Raw genomic sequence first — 15,507 nt, forward strand, 5'->3', positions numbered from 1 at the left:
GCAAGCATGAATACACAATACAATAAATTGAACACAGAACTATAGGGACGGAGCATATATTCTCTTTTTTCGTCAATCATAATTCTTCACAATCTTACAATGCCCATGGATCCTCACATGAAAATCAATGATATGTATACAAACAGGTACAGAATTGCAGTAGAAAGCTTTGGCTGCTAGCATGACAGTGAAGGTAACTTTTAATATTTTTTGAATCTATTAATTTACATTTAAGCAAGCATAACACTAATATGTCATACATTTTAATGCACTGTGAACGTGCACATTAAAATTAGAATAAAATTTTTGATACACTTTTCACATGTACATTAAAATTAGAGCAGGAGCAAATGTATACATGTGTGACACCACTGGGCATAAATGTCTAAAAGAAGTACACTCTTCCACCTAGAAATAGATACTTGTTTTACATATATATGTACACCTACAGATGTATATGTATGTATGTATACATATATCCTGTGAAAATAAGGCCACTTGCCTACGCTCCCTAATCTTGAATAATGTGGAATTTTAGGGCTTGAGGATCATAATCACATCTAATGATTAAATAAACCATAAAAAGATGTAGCTGACCTGCCACTGAAAGGTTGAGCCTAATTACTCTTTGAACTTCAGTCTGGAAAGGGCACAATATCCCTGATATCTTAAGAAATCTCCTCTTACTAGACAGGGAAAAATGGAACCTTGGGTATAATTTGTCAAATTTTCAAACTCTTTTCATGATCTTTCTAGTGAAGGTTTTGGCTTTACAGCATTATTATAAATGTGATGACTTCTTGGTGACAGGAAACAATTTAGATGAAAAAAAGAGACTGCTAAAAGAAGCATCCGTATCACTAATGTTAATGAATACAGAAAATATTCTCAGACCCCAGATAATGAATTTGAGTGTTTCACTTTCTAACTGAGTAGAAAAGCTGTCTACCTCTTATTTTCTTCCAATAACATCTGGAGATACCAACAAAAAGGAAAATATATTCTTATAAATCAGAGTACAATAATACTGAACACTCATTGTAACTACTATGCCTGAGAGATATTTACCAGACTTAAACATAGCAGTTGATTTACCACTTAAAGTAGCTTACATGTCTTAATACAACCTGTTATTCTTAAAGGTGATAGGGCTGAACCTTTAGAAAAAAGCATCAGTAATAAACATATTAAGCAGCAATAGCTTGGAAAGCAAAACAAAAGAAAAAACCAGGAAGAATAAATGTCAACATAGAAAACACAATATTCACTGGTAAAGTGATATTGTTACTAACTACAAAATTCCACAACATAACAAGTAAGCTTCACAAAAGCATATAAAAGTTTAAGATGCCACTTTCCAAAGGCCAAGCTGATGATCCTTTAAGGAGGTTATGACAGCATTATTTTAAATACACATATGGTTTTAAGACATTCCTTCACATGTCTGCACGAACAAAAGAAGCAAATACTCCATCTTCCTGGGCCAAGAGGCTTTCTGGAGTGTCATATTCTAAAATATTTCCTCGCTTCATCACAATAACTAGGTCTGCCGTCAGAATAGTGTGAACCCGATGCTGTGAGTGAAAAAAGAATAAATGTATTCGTTATAAATTTCAGGACACCAGCCAAAGCAAGGGAAAATGCATATTTCATTGATTATTCAAGGACATTTCTTTATCTTGGGAAGCCAGGAGGTGCAAGAAGCACAGGCCCTCTTTTTCTTTCTTATTTAAAGTATGATTGATTTACATACTTTTAAACACCGGCCAGTATGGTCTTATATAGGCTGTATTAAATTGGGTGTAGCTAATATAGTAGTTTCATCATTTTCATGGAAATGTGAGTAGGCTAACAAATGTTTGTTAATTAATTAAATGATAAGAAGAGTCATCGTGAACCAGTTGGGTTATAGTTTAATCTAGAGTAAAATTATCTCTTGAGTAGAGTCAATAATTCCGTGAGCTAACACACAATTTGAAGAACTCTGGAAGGTGGTTCAATTCTTGAAGACCATTTGGGGAAGTCCATTCTGGCATGCAGTGTTAAAATGAATTATCCAGGACTTTAGGTAGGCATGCTGTCTCTTTGCCTTTAGACATCACTGCCACTCATTCATTCTCTCTTCCCACATGGTACCCTCTGGAGAGAAGCTTTGGTGTTAGTAATTCATCATTATAAAAGCTACCACCTACTGAGCATATATTATACATTAGGTACTCCACACAACTACTTGTTAATCATCAGAACATTCCTCGAATGTGGGTGTTATCTCTCTCCACTTTATAGGGGAGAACGCTGGGGTTCATAGAGGTAAAGCAAAAGCGTATCACACAGATAATAAGTAGCAGAACCAGCAACCACACCAGACTTATTAACTTCAAAGTGTGAGATATTTCCACTCTGCCATCAGACCATTTTGTTGGGAGGATCTGGTACTTAGAGGATTGTTCACCTGTCATTCTTAGCATCATGGTTAAGAATGCAGGCTCTGGGGCTTCCCTGGTGGCACAGTGGTTGAGAGTCCACCTGCCGATGCAGGGGACACGGGTTCATGCCCCGGTCTGGGAAGATCCCACATGCCGCGGAGTGGCTAGACCTGTGAGCCATGGCCGCTGAGCCTGCGCGTCCAGAGCCTGTGCTCCGCAACGGGAGAGGCCACAACAGTGAGAGAACCGCGGACCGCAAAAAAAAAAAAAAAAAAAAAAAAAAGAATGAAGGCTCTGAATTAAGAATGGACTCAGGTTTTGGTTGTGCAATCTCGAGCAACAAACAACTTTTGTATGCTTCACCTTTCACATCAGTGAAATGGTGGTCGTCATAGTACCTGCCTTGGAGAACGGTGGTGAGGATCAAATGAGATAATCCATGTAGAAAAAAATTCAGGACTTTAATACATATGAGCAAATAATAAATGTCATCTACTATAATTGTTTTATCGTTAGGACTTACAAGGGAAAAGTCTTTGCAGTGGACCTTTTCACTACTCTTGCTAAGATAAGTGCTGTCCAATAGAAATATAATGTGAGTCATAAATATGAGGCACATGTAATTTTAAATCTCTTAGGAGCCACATTTTACAAGCACAGATAAACAGGTGGAATTTATTTTAGTAATGTATTTTACCAATATACCCCAAATGTTATTTCAACATGTAACCAATATAAAAATTATTAATGAGATCTTTTACTTTCTTTTATTAGTATTAAGTCTTTGAAATCCAGTATGTATTTCACACTTACAACACCTCTAAATAGGACCAGCCACATTTCAAGTGCTCAATAGCCACATGTGGCCAGGGCCCATCATATTGGACCTGGACTGAACAGGTCAAAACATCAGCATGAAGATGGGACTGCCGAACCTAGAAATATCATTTGCCTAGCCGATACACAGTCTTCCAAAGTGTCTTCTCCTAACAATCCAAAGTCCAACCTAAAGCTATCACCAGAAGCAAAGGCTTATCACTTGCCCTGAGCCATGCAGATGGGGTAGTCTCAGTGCTCATGCTTTCAGAAAAGCAAGCAATCCTGGCTGGCACTCACAACTAGAGGGGAAAAGCAACATGAATATGGAATGTGATAAAGATGACAGCTTAGAACATTCACCACTATTTTCAACATCCATAGACAAACCTACATCATTCACTAAATACAGGTAATGAATGGTATATATTTAGGAATTATCACACTTTGAAGGATAATGTTTACCTATCTTTGAGAATGCACCAGAGCCACTTGCATCCCCATGCATTTAGAAAAAAAATAAACATAATGAGCTATTTAATAGCTGCTATGCATTTCCTTCAAAAAAATTAGTTCTTCAATAACCATATCATAGATATTAAAAAAACCTGGCTTCTAAATCCATAAACAGAATATCATAAACATTGCCTTGATATTATAAAATAATGTTTACTTTTAAAAATATTGAAAAACTTGGCCTATAGAAATAAATATATCAAGTGTTTATTCTATTACTCCAAAGTATTTTTCACTTGACGAAGTGTGGTATCAATTGGCATAGCAATGATGAAATTTTCAAAATGCTCCAGAGAAATTAATTTCATCAAGAGTGAAGAATAGATCACCTTCCTTAAAAAAATGCCATGCACTATTTTGGGGTATGAGCACTGCTTTTTGGAAGCCTGAGAAAGTTATCTTTAAAGTTATTCCACAATTTTCAGCGGCAGTTACCAAAAGTAACAGAACAACTTTTATCAGGGAAGGAAAAATAGTTACTCTTCATAGAGCTGAGGATTGTTGTACAAGGGGTCTACCACAACTTGGTGGAGTTCTCCTTGCTATAAGCCTGGTAAAAAGAGTTGATCCCACTGTAATCTGTTCTTCTCTACAGCTTTCTCTGTGTCCAGGGGAGAGAACTCTAGGTATTCTGGTGGCCACCTCCACACTGGTGGTCTTGAAATGAAGAATGGGTAAAAGATATACAAGTACACAGAAAAGTAACAGTGAATGTAGGAGAACAGAAATCAGGTAAGAGAACATAATTTCTTGATGAAAAAATACAAATTATGCTCAAGTATCTTTCAGGTGTTGACTAAATGGGAGCACCCAACAATACCATGCTTCATGCAGAGTAAAGAAAACTAGTTCTTTGAGTAAACAAAGGTCTGTTTTTCCCCTTTTAACCTGCCTTTTTCAGGGGAGCAGGAAGGTCTTCCTCCCCATCTCTTCAGTGAGAAAATTCTGGAAAATATTATAGAAACATTTTTCAAGTTAGCCAATTCTCTCACCCATTAAGTCATTCACACTTTAGTGTGAATGAGTAAATCAAGCAACTCCAGGGCAGAAAGAATCACAGGGTTCACTGGGAAAGTGAGAGAAAGTGGATTTCTTTTTACTTAGGCCCAGTTTACAGAAGGTGGGCCCTGATGGGGAATCATTTCCAGCCACCTTGGAAAAGCTGCACTTCAAAAGGTATCCTTTCTCCCATGAATCATTCACAAAACTGGAAGCGCAAGCAAGCACTCCATACATAACTCCTATGACTCAACTGTTAAACTTAAGTAATTATTAAGTTAAACAATGCATTCTTCAGGACAGGTAAGGAATATCACGTGTACGGTACTTTAAGGACGCTTACAGAACATCCTCTTCCCCTCCCCTCTAATCTCTGCCTTTGCTCGGCCTTACTGGGGGGAGGTTGGTAAGATAACTACCAGAGAATGGGCTACTTGGCAGAGTAGCTCAGGATGTTTACTTGTTGGTCATCACCAAAGTGGTAAAGAGGCCATTCTTGACAGCAAGCAAGTTTGGAACAGTATCACACTCCACTAATATACCCTCAGATAAGACTAAAACAATGCCTGCATCCAAGATTGAAGAGACACGGTGCTGGAGAGAAAAGAAAAACGGAAAGAAGAGAAAAGAGTCAGCAAGAGGGAAAATGTCTAAGCAATTCATTTAAAAAGTAGTTCTGTTAAGTGTAAGCCTATATGTCAATAAGAATCCATCCATCTGCAAAGAGGAAGAGACAAAATCATGGCCTCTTTGAAGTAAACTATAATGGGCATTACAAAGATTTAAGCATTTTTTTCAATTTGATTATCTTCTCTTGTGGAGGAAGGCCCTGGCAAGGCAGAACAGCTGTCTCATCGTCTTTTTGCAAACAGCTAAGTAAATAGGAACACAGAAATTAAGTGCAAATAGTAGCAGACTAGGGAGTCAAACCAATGAATTTTGCTTCTGAAACTGATCATCAGACAATTCGATTATTAAAAAAAAGAATAATCCCATATGAACTGCCATCTGTATCTGGTGAAAAAGTACAGGCCATGACCTGCTGAAATCCCGAGACTGAGAATGTTCTTTCATTGTAACCTAGCAGAGGAAGGTACAGCAGACAGCTTGGAAAAAAACAGTGTAAAGGCTTTCAAAGCATAGCTGTTCTTTTTTTTGTTTGTTTCTTTTTTTTGTACAGATACAGAAATATTAGCAGAGAAATACATGATTCAACATATTTTAATTGCTCAAAAATAAAGAATATTGAATCTTGGAAGAAAAACCAAAGAGGAGTAAATCAACTCTGTCGCCCATACTTACAGCTATTGTAACAACGGTGCGGTCTGCAAAAGCTGTCATTACCACTTTCTGCAAAATGTTTTCCTGCCAAAAAATAAATAAGAGTCTGAATTTTCTCTGGACTACTTTCTCTTGCCATAATATTGATATTGTGTCCCCAAGAACGATGCTTCAACATGCCCAATCTCTTCTGAGAACTCTCACTGCTAAGTCTTCTGCAGAAGGCCTAACAGGGAGCAGTGCCCAGCAGCAAGCTCCGGCTGGCTTCTGTAGTGTCTTCAAAATGCAAATAAAACTCAGTTTATCAACTAGGAATGACTGATAGATTTATTGCCAGGAAACTGAATGAGGAAAATGAAACCAAATGGGTGTGGAAATGCTCACTTGAGTTATGCCATCAAAAGGATGCATTCAAAACTAATAAAACCCTAAAATAGTGTTAAGTTTTGTGTCAGAAAAGGAAAAAATAAAGTACATGCTAAAAATTTGGATTTTGACCCACAGAAGTACATTCCAGGCAGGAACTATTTTTATTCCCACCACAAACCATTGTTATCATTATATTTTAAAAGATGTCCTGGGTAAAGATTCTACCTGTCTTCTAGGGAAAAAAAGCTCGATTACCTAAGTCTTAAAGTGAAGGAGTTATTTCTTCCAATCACATGGTTTATTGTCAATTAATTCATTCTTATTCTCCCTCTTTCTCTCTCTCTCATCTTTACCGAGGCAGTACTATCCTTACAATAAGCCACAATATTGTAAGAACTTAGTAATTAATACTAATTTTGATGTTTTTATGTTTTTACTTAGTGAAATGGCTTCATTAGAAACTATTTCATTGCTTTAAATTGTCTTAACTCTGAGAGGGATTATATATAACCTTTGAATAGGTACTTTAACTGATTAGTCTTACTTAATACAAATAAATGATGTCAAATTAGCACCTCCATATATATGGCTCTTAATAATCTTGAAACTGTTTCACCTTTTTGGGTAGTTTTATTCAATCTAAAGTGTACAGTAAGAAGAGAAATAAGATTTTTATTTTTGTCCTTTCTGATACCAAACTTTTAATGTCAAGTTAACTTTTATAAGAACAACATTAATTGATAGCAGTTCAATGTGATATTTTCCGCACTCAATCACAGCCTTTCAGACAGATCCTTCTTGGACATATTTGACACTGTTTTTAAATTTAATTTTTATTTTTTATTGGAGTATAGTTGATTTATAATGGTTGTGTTAGTTTCAGGTGTACAGCTAAGTGATTCAGTTATACATATACATGTATCCATTCTTTTTCAGATTCTTTTCCCATATAGGTTATTACAGAATATTGAGTAGAGTTTCCTGTGCTCTACAGTAGGTCCTTGTTGATTATCTATTTTACATACAATAGTGTGTATATGTTAATCCCAAACTCCTAATTTATCCCTCCCCCTATTTGACACTTTTAAATGATTTCTTTCAAAAGGCAAAGTTTCTGCCTCGTTACCATGAATACATTGAGAATGCCATTATTAATTCTAGCCAACATTAATTTTAATGACTCCATCTTCAAATTGCATCAGAAAATGATTGGTTTCGATTATCAATAGATTTTATTAAATAGAGATTTGCATACTTCATCTTAGAATTTCCATGACACAACACTTGAATACTTGAATACAGTACAGTACTCTCATCAGCTGAGCCCTGGAATTTTACTGTTTTGAGGATTTATCAAAAAGTGATGGTACTGAAAAAAATAGATATATGTGTATGTATAACTGAATCACTTTAATGTACACTTGAAACTAACACACACTGTAAATCAACTATAATTCAATAAAAAGAGGTAGAATGGAGAAAAATAAAGTAAAATAAAATAAAACTAGAAAAAAAAGTGATGACAAATTTATATGATGTTTTTTGGCAATAGGAGGTCCTTTAAAAGAAGAGTCAAGTCTCCTTTACTGAAATTCTGTTGTGCTGTATCATTGGTTGATCAAGGAGGTGGCTGAGAAGATACTCAAAACAATAGTACTGAGCATTCAGAATCCAATCAGGAAAAATAAATTGTAATTTTCACATGCATTTCTTCATCTCATCAATTTAAAGAAGCTTCGATAATGCACTCACTGTGGCCATGTCGATGGAAGCTGTCGCTTCATCCATGATGAGAATACTGCTCTTGCGGACAAAGGCCCTGGCAAGGCAGAACAGCTGTCTCTGTCCAACACTAAAATTCTCCCCACCTTCAGTGACAACTGCATCTAAATCAAAAAAAGAAGCAAGGACATCATTAAAGAAATGATACAAACATTTTCCTTGGGCAAAGTAGTGGAAAACACATTATGTCCTACAAGAACATGCTGCATATCACTTTGTACTGGTGCAAGGATTTCATATTGGAAAAGCAAAGAGGAACTTTAACTGGGGAAAATTAAGATGATCCTGGGTCACCCTGTGTTTGAAAACAGGTGGTAAATTCCCTCCTTATAGTAGGATATAAAATACTGTTAAACATTTTAAAGACTGGAAGACCTTGGAGATTATTTAATATAATTATCCAAGGCCCAGGGAGATGATCTGGCTTGCCCAAGATCACCTACTTAACTGGTAGTAGAGCTTGATAAGAAACAGAATATTCTCAACTCCAATACCTGTTCTCCTTCCATTATATCATCCCCCTGGACTTTAAGCTCCTAGTGGGTAAGGACTGGGTTTGTTTTTGTTTATCAATGTATCCCCAGTACTTACCACTTGGCATCTGACATAGTAGCTGAATGAAACTTTATTGCATGGATAAATGAGTTATGTCCTCATTATAGTTTCTTTCTTTTTTTTTTCTTTTTTTTTTTTTGGTTTCCACCACATTTTATAAAGTACTACTGTGAGTTTAGCTTAAGTTCTATTTCCAAAATAATCTATATTATTAGGATTCAAACACTTTTTAGTAGGGCTCTAAGAGGAAATTTCTATTGATTATTGCCTCACTGCATCAAATTCTTATAATTTCTCACGCTTGGAGGCTATGCATCTATTCTCCAAATTTTAATGTATATAATAAATAAAAAGGAAGCGGGGCATGATGAATGCTCTTCACTAGAGTTGGCATGAACCAGATCATTATCAAACCACTGAGGTAATCTTTATTAAGACAATGAGCATAAACACTATTCAATTACATAGTGTAAATGCAATTCCCTGTTGCTTACACTGTACCATACCCCCAAATACTATGCCCATGATTCAAAACAGGTACATGCAGGTCTCATGTTAGTGAAGAGAACTATAAAGATGTAATCGTCTGCCTTTCCAATTATTAATGGGGGGAGGGCAGAGTCTCTAAGTACCAGGGACAAAAGGTCTGTAAGCATTATCGCAAGTAGACTTTTCAATTTTTCAAGTACATTTGCTGGGCTTTCCAGAGCAGACATCAAAAATTATTATGGGAAAGTTCACCCAGACCTCTGCAATTACTCCCACGGTGACACAGGCAAAGTCAGTAAAACTATCCTTAAAGACATGCTGCCTCAATTTCGTTTGTGGGATGCCTTTTCCTTGGGACTAAATTATAATCATAAAAGGTATTGTTTTTGAGTCTCCTTTCCCAAATAAACTAACAAACATCATTTTATTTTGTGGGTTAATCAAAAAAAAAAAAAAACTAGATGCCAAACAACACAATCAATTTGGCAACTACATATTATGTATTAAAATTAGAATACCAACCATTATCTTTCCGACGCTTTCTTAAATGTGTTCAGGTTTTAAGGAAACAGAAGTCCAAAACTACACTTTTACGAATAAAGACTATATCGTGAACTCTCTCTTGTTTCATTAATCATGTTCTTTCGTTATTCACATTGCTCTTTTGTTTTTATCATCGGTTATTTGCTAGAAATTATACTATATCTGGGACTGAATTTAACTCAGGGATCGTTTGAGTACATGTTTCATATCTTACACAAGTACCCAAACTGATCCTGCAGCCAGGTAATAGAAAATAATGTCTTCCAAAAAATTATGTTATGTAAGTAAAAGGAATATGCCCTCCTGGCAGCAAAGAAAATGGCTGCTACTGTGGAGAAAAAACCTGCTTCTAAATGGCATCAAGTACTTTTTGGACCTAACAGCCTTTTCAGTCCTCTTATCTACCTACTGAGGGTTAAGCGATCATGTAAATCATGTGAGCAGAATGACCACAAGGAAACATTCTAATTAAAGTGATCTATATCCATCAATGGTGGAAAGACTAAAGAGATAAATGTACTAATTGGAATATTTTGGCCTGCTCGCCTAGAACAGAAGCTTATAAGGTTTCATCCTCTTGCACTCCCTGCAAAAACACTAGATTTTGAAGTTGTCCTAATGACCTTTAGGAGATTATTTTAAATATAAGGAGATTTAACACTAGAATTATGTGATTCCAGCAAAAAATGTAGATATGTACAATTCATTGCATATGTAAAAAATAAATGTATCATTTAGAAAATATACCTAGACCTCCTGGTAGGGATTTGACCATATTCTTCAATTGAGCAATTTCTAGAGCTTCCCAAAGTCTGTCATCCGTGCATTTGCACTCCGGATCTAAATTAAATCTGTAGGAAAAAAATCAATTAGTGGATAAATTTTAAAAATGATTTTTAATGTACATTTGGTTACTGCTGTTCTTTCCTTAAAATGTAAATCCTATTTGTTTTGGTTACTGCTGTATGCCCAGGATCTACAACAGTGCTTAGGATAGAACAGGCATTCAATTCATGCTTGATGGGTGAATGAATGACCTGAATGTTATGGGCAATGGTTTTCGATGATATCATTAGTAAGTTTAAATCCATGATAAGATTTGATAAAATTCATTAAGTTGGATACATCTAGTTTCATATTATGTTTAATATAACTTGAATAGTGTCTAGCAAATTATTCCTACAGAACTGACATTAAATACATAAATATATATGGGAACATGCAATGCTATTTCAGATGAGTGCTGTACCAACCACAATAACAATATTCATAATAAATATATTCAGAGATATAGATTTACTATAATATTGCTAAATAATCTGATACGCCCAGAACTTTTAATTAAAGTAATTTTACAATTGAATATGGAGCAATCTTACATACATCTTCTCTTCAAGACAAGGAATATTTAGTAAAAGGTGGCAAATACTTTGCAGTTAAGTAGATAGAGGAGGGGAGCAAGAGAGAACAGAGGGTGGATGGAATGAGAGCCATGATCTGGTGGATGATGACACAGTGGACTTTGGAGTTTGACAAACTTTATTTGGAATGGCAGTGCTACCACTTACTAAGTATATGAACTTGGCCAAGCTACAGCTTCTCTGAGGTTCAAAATCCTCATCTGTAAAATGGGGACAATAATATGAACACTAGAGCAGTGCTCTGAGGATTTGATGAGATGATATATCAATATTTAAAGGACCTAGCAAAGAGCAGATACCTCCATTCTTTTTTTTTTCATGAGAAACCACAAGCCAGGCATGGAGAAGGCTGTAGCAGCTTCTTCAGAGCAATTTCGGCAGAAGGAGAAGTTGTGGGTGATGGGAGGGACTCAAGGTATTAACCAAACTCAATATCTGCTGAGGCCAGACCAGACACACAAGAGATAGGCAGGGTGTCTGTAGGGTGGACACCTCGGAAATGTCTGCCAAGAATCACTATCCCCAAGTACAGAGGAAAAAGTGACGTTTGTTGGGTCGGATAGAAGAGATGAACTTCCGGAGGCACAAAGGATGGGCTTCTATAGGTTAATTTAGCCACTCTAGGTGCCCCAATCCAAACTGTGGGACAGAACATTTGACCTCATCATCTTGGTGACAAACTTTCACACCTACCTGAAAAGCAATTCTGAGTAAAACCCTCCTATGAGCCAAAGGGTAAGTCCTGAGGCACATGAGTTTCTGATGAATACGTCACCTACCGAATAGAACCGCTGAATAGTATTGGATCCTGCAGAATGATTGAAAGTCTAGAACGCAGTGTGTGCAGCGGCAGTTTTGAAATGTCTATCCCATCAATGACAATCTTTCCTGTTAAAGAAAAACAAAAATGGCGGCATGTAGTAAAATCACGAGTAAAGTAATATCTGTTTACAAATTGGAAGTACTTTCCTAGTTCAGAACTGAAATTCAGAAGAGGAAGCTTTCCATTTAAGTATTAAAAACATCATGATATGTCTCTACAGAAAATATACATTTCGGCGATATCTGCTCTTATGTATTTTCTCCTAAAGGGATTTCCACTTTTTATGCAGTTTATGTGGTTCATACAAACCAAAAGTACTTTTTTTCCTCAGTGGTCCTCTTCCTTTCAATATTCCTTTATCCTATTCTTGGCTTTATTTTCCTTCACAGGACATTCTATATACATTTACTGATCTTTTTTATTGTCTCTCTCCCGCAACTAGAATACAAGATCGTTGAAGATGGGCATTTTTGTCCGTCTTATTCACTCGTTTATTGATTGAACAGTACAGTGCATTACAAGTAAGAAAGTAAATTCTATGACATAGGTATCACATTTTGGTGAATTTTTCCACACTGTACATAGACTTGCACAATCTTGACGTCCTTGCCTTTCCCTGATAGATTTATTTTATCATATCGCTTTGTGCAAAGACAATATTGCCCTATGAGATGAGAATGCCCAGAGAAGAATGGCAACTGGAGTCCCTTTTCCAGCTGGATTTAGACCCAACAGCAGGCAAGATGTTAGCTGAAACTTTCTTTCAAGATTAATATATTATCTATTAAAATCTCAGTCACCTATAACGGTATTAAAAACAGTCATCATAGTCCTCATGGGGCCTGAAATGATGTTTCTGGACTCATGAGAATATGGCTAATCTGTTTCATCATAACTACAGTTTTTTAATGAAAAGTTTCAATCAATTGTCTTTGGATCATGTAATTGGCTTATAATGCAAATCCCACAGAAAATCCTTAAAGTATCTATGTCTTATTACCAGCCATGGAAAGAGCAAGCTGCTCACCTAGAGGCAGATACTTACCCTGTCACTGAATCTAAACCCCAAAGAACCTGCAATGACCACAGTTCAACTTTGTTGTTCATAAACTGACCTCTTTATCTCACAGAGCTGTTGTGTAGATTAAATTAAATAATATAAACTGTCAAGGACAATAAAAATGTGAGGTACTATCACCATTATCACAATCATTACAGATAATAATAGTTAAGTACTTCTTGAGCTGATGGATCTCCTTTCATTCAAGATGGCATATGTGTTGGCCTATTTATAGGCCACTTGACAGACTAAATCATGACAAGCAAAGATTAGATTACTTCCATGTTCGATGTTACTAATAATTTTGTGGATGAATAAATATTTTTGTATATTGTCAATGTGTGCTTGGCACTTTACAGCAATGGTTGCCTCCTAACAAAATGCTCAACAGCATTAAACCATGTTATTAAGAAGATGATGGTAAGAGTCATGCACCAAAATTAAAATGCATATTACTTATCTTCTTTTTATTCCTTTGATGGAAAGATACATATATATATATATTTAGTTTGCAGGAAGCGAGACAGTCTTTTTCTCTCTTCCTTCCTCTTGAAATGCCACCTCTATCTGTTGCTATTCAAAATGGATGGTCTTGTTTTCATTTTACCAATTTAATAGAATGGTCTAATAATAATATCTAGAGCTGAGTTTAGGGCTAATAATTTTATTTCCCCAATTCTATGTTTTTTCTTTACTCCTAGACTGTTTATCTGGGATACCTGTCTCAGATCATGGGTTTCAGGATACAGAGTACTTATAAATATTTACTTTTTATTTCTGCAGGATTAGGTAAGTCGATGTTGCATTTTTTTTTTTAAGGAAGAGCATCACACAGCTAATGAAAAAGTTTAGTTAGTAACTCACCATCAAATATATCAACCATTCTGAAGAAAGCCAGAGATAACGATGACTTTCCACTGCCAGTGCGACCACATATGCCCACCTAAGAAATCAACTGTCACTCAGAGAGAAGAGGACTCAGACAAAAGATAGAAAATAGGCAGAAGTATTTTTACCTTAGGTAAGACACCATGATGAAACTGCAACTCTATGTAAACAGTTACATTAAAATAATCATTTTCTTCTCAGACCTCCCTTAGGAATTATCATTATTAAGCTAAAAACATGGGGTCTTCAACAAATCTTCAATGATTCCACTCTAACTCTTTTGCTTTCTATGTGGGTGTGTTGTTTTACCTTTGTGGCTTCATGTTTGCATGTAGTATACTGTTGACCTAGCAAACAAGTGTTCCACTTTATCTTAGAAGTGATGATTTTATAACAAAATGTAAAATGAGTCCCTTTTTCTGCACACTTGCTCTTTTTACAATAACTAAAATAAATCATTTTGGGACTAGAGCTAATACAAACACAAAGGTTCTCAAGGGGATATCTGGAATGGTCATGAGCCCAAAGCTAGAAATTTTGAAAAACATGCCTATTGTTCACATTCTTGATCTTCATGGGAGATGAATGAATGGCAATACAACTTAGAGAATGTGTATTTTATCTGGATCCACTCTCTCCCTTTTCTCTTTTGTGCAAATGATCTGACCTATAAAGTGTAGGGAATATAATGGGAGCACAGTGAGGCTGTGGTTGGCTGGGATGTCTAAAGAGCTCAGGTGGTAATGGAGTGGTTCTATCTGAGGGTTGGAATGAAATAAATCAAATGGCAGTGAATTCCATACCTTTTGCCCAGGTTTGATGTAAGCCTTGACGTGTTTAAGAACAGGCTTCAGATTATTTTCATATCTGACACACAGATCATGAATCTTGATCTCCCCTTCCTGAGGCCAGTGTTCTGGAACTTGAGAAGGATCTAGGGGGTGGAGATGGGGTAAGGGAAGAGAGAGAGAGACAGAGACAGAGACAGAGAGAGAGAGGTAGAAAGAAACACACACATACTTATATACATTTATACATACACACATAATTTTTTTCTAAATCGAAAGTAGTACTGAACCAAGTTCTGAGTTTTTTAAATTAAAATTTCATTTAGAGTGAAAGCCTCTTGATTAAGAACTTTAAAAATAGCTTTTATGTGTCTGTTTTGGAGCATTAATGGGCATCATGTCTCCCAGCATTCCATCACTCAATTCTATTCATGGTGGTTCATCTGTGAATGGATTCATTTGTTCACTCAGTTGGTCATCAAATATTTGAATGCTTCAAATGTGAAAGGTGTTGTGCAGGATGCTGGGAATATGGAGATGGAAGACATGCCTCAAGGTGCTCATTGTGCCGGGGGACGCAAGTGAGTTAGCCCCTACAGGACTGCAGGGAGAGTCACGTGATGGAGGCCAATCTGAGGTGTTCTGGGAGCAGAGATGGTGGTAACCCAAGAGTTCCAGGAGGGTTTCAAGTGGAGACGGTGCCTGAGATGAAATCTTAAAGGATAAGAGGTAGGGAAAGGTGGTTCAAATA

General features: G+C 36.2%; 1 protein-coding gene across 2 annotated transcripts in view; it reads right to left on the reverse strand.

The window, feature by feature from the left end:
- Positions 1 to 1,436: 1,436 nt before the first annotated feature.
- Positions 1,437 to 15,507, reverse strand: part of ABCC9 (ATP binding cassette subfamily C member 9) — a 145,975-nt gene continuing 131,904 nt past the window's right edge. The window contains exons 32-38 of one of the 2 annotated variants that reach the window (XM_007449372.1): positions 14,772 to 14,902; positions 13,945 to 14,023; positions 11,977 to 12,085; positions 10,524 to 10,627; positions 8,160 to 8,293; positions 6,060 to 6,122; positions 1,437 to 1,574 (exon numbers count right to left, since the gene is read on the reverse strand). In XM_007449372.1, the coding sequence (XP_007449434.1) occupies positions 1,437 to 1,574; positions 6,060 to 6,122; positions 8,160 to 8,293; positions 10,524 to 10,627; positions 11,977 to 12,085; positions 13,945 to 14,023; positions 14,772 to 14,902 (758 nt within the window). Of the gene's footprint in view, positions 1,575 to 5,213; positions 5,352 to 6,059; positions 6,123 to 8,159; positions 8,294 to 10,523; positions 10,628 to 11,976; positions 12,086 to 13,944; positions 14,024 to 14,771; positions 14,903 to 15,507 lie in introns of those variants that run through there. The other variant, XM_007449371.1, reaches the window with a different exon arrangement.

Source organism: Lipotes vexillifer, unplaced genomic scaffold, assembly GCF_000442215.2.
Source record: "Lipotes vexillifer unplaced genomic scaffold, Lipotes_vexillifer_v1.1 scaffold135, whole genome shotgun sequence".
Classification (NCBI taxonomy): domain Eukaryota; kingdom Metazoa; phylum Chordata; class Mammalia; order Artiodactyla; family Lipotidae; genus Lipotes; species Lipotes vexillifer.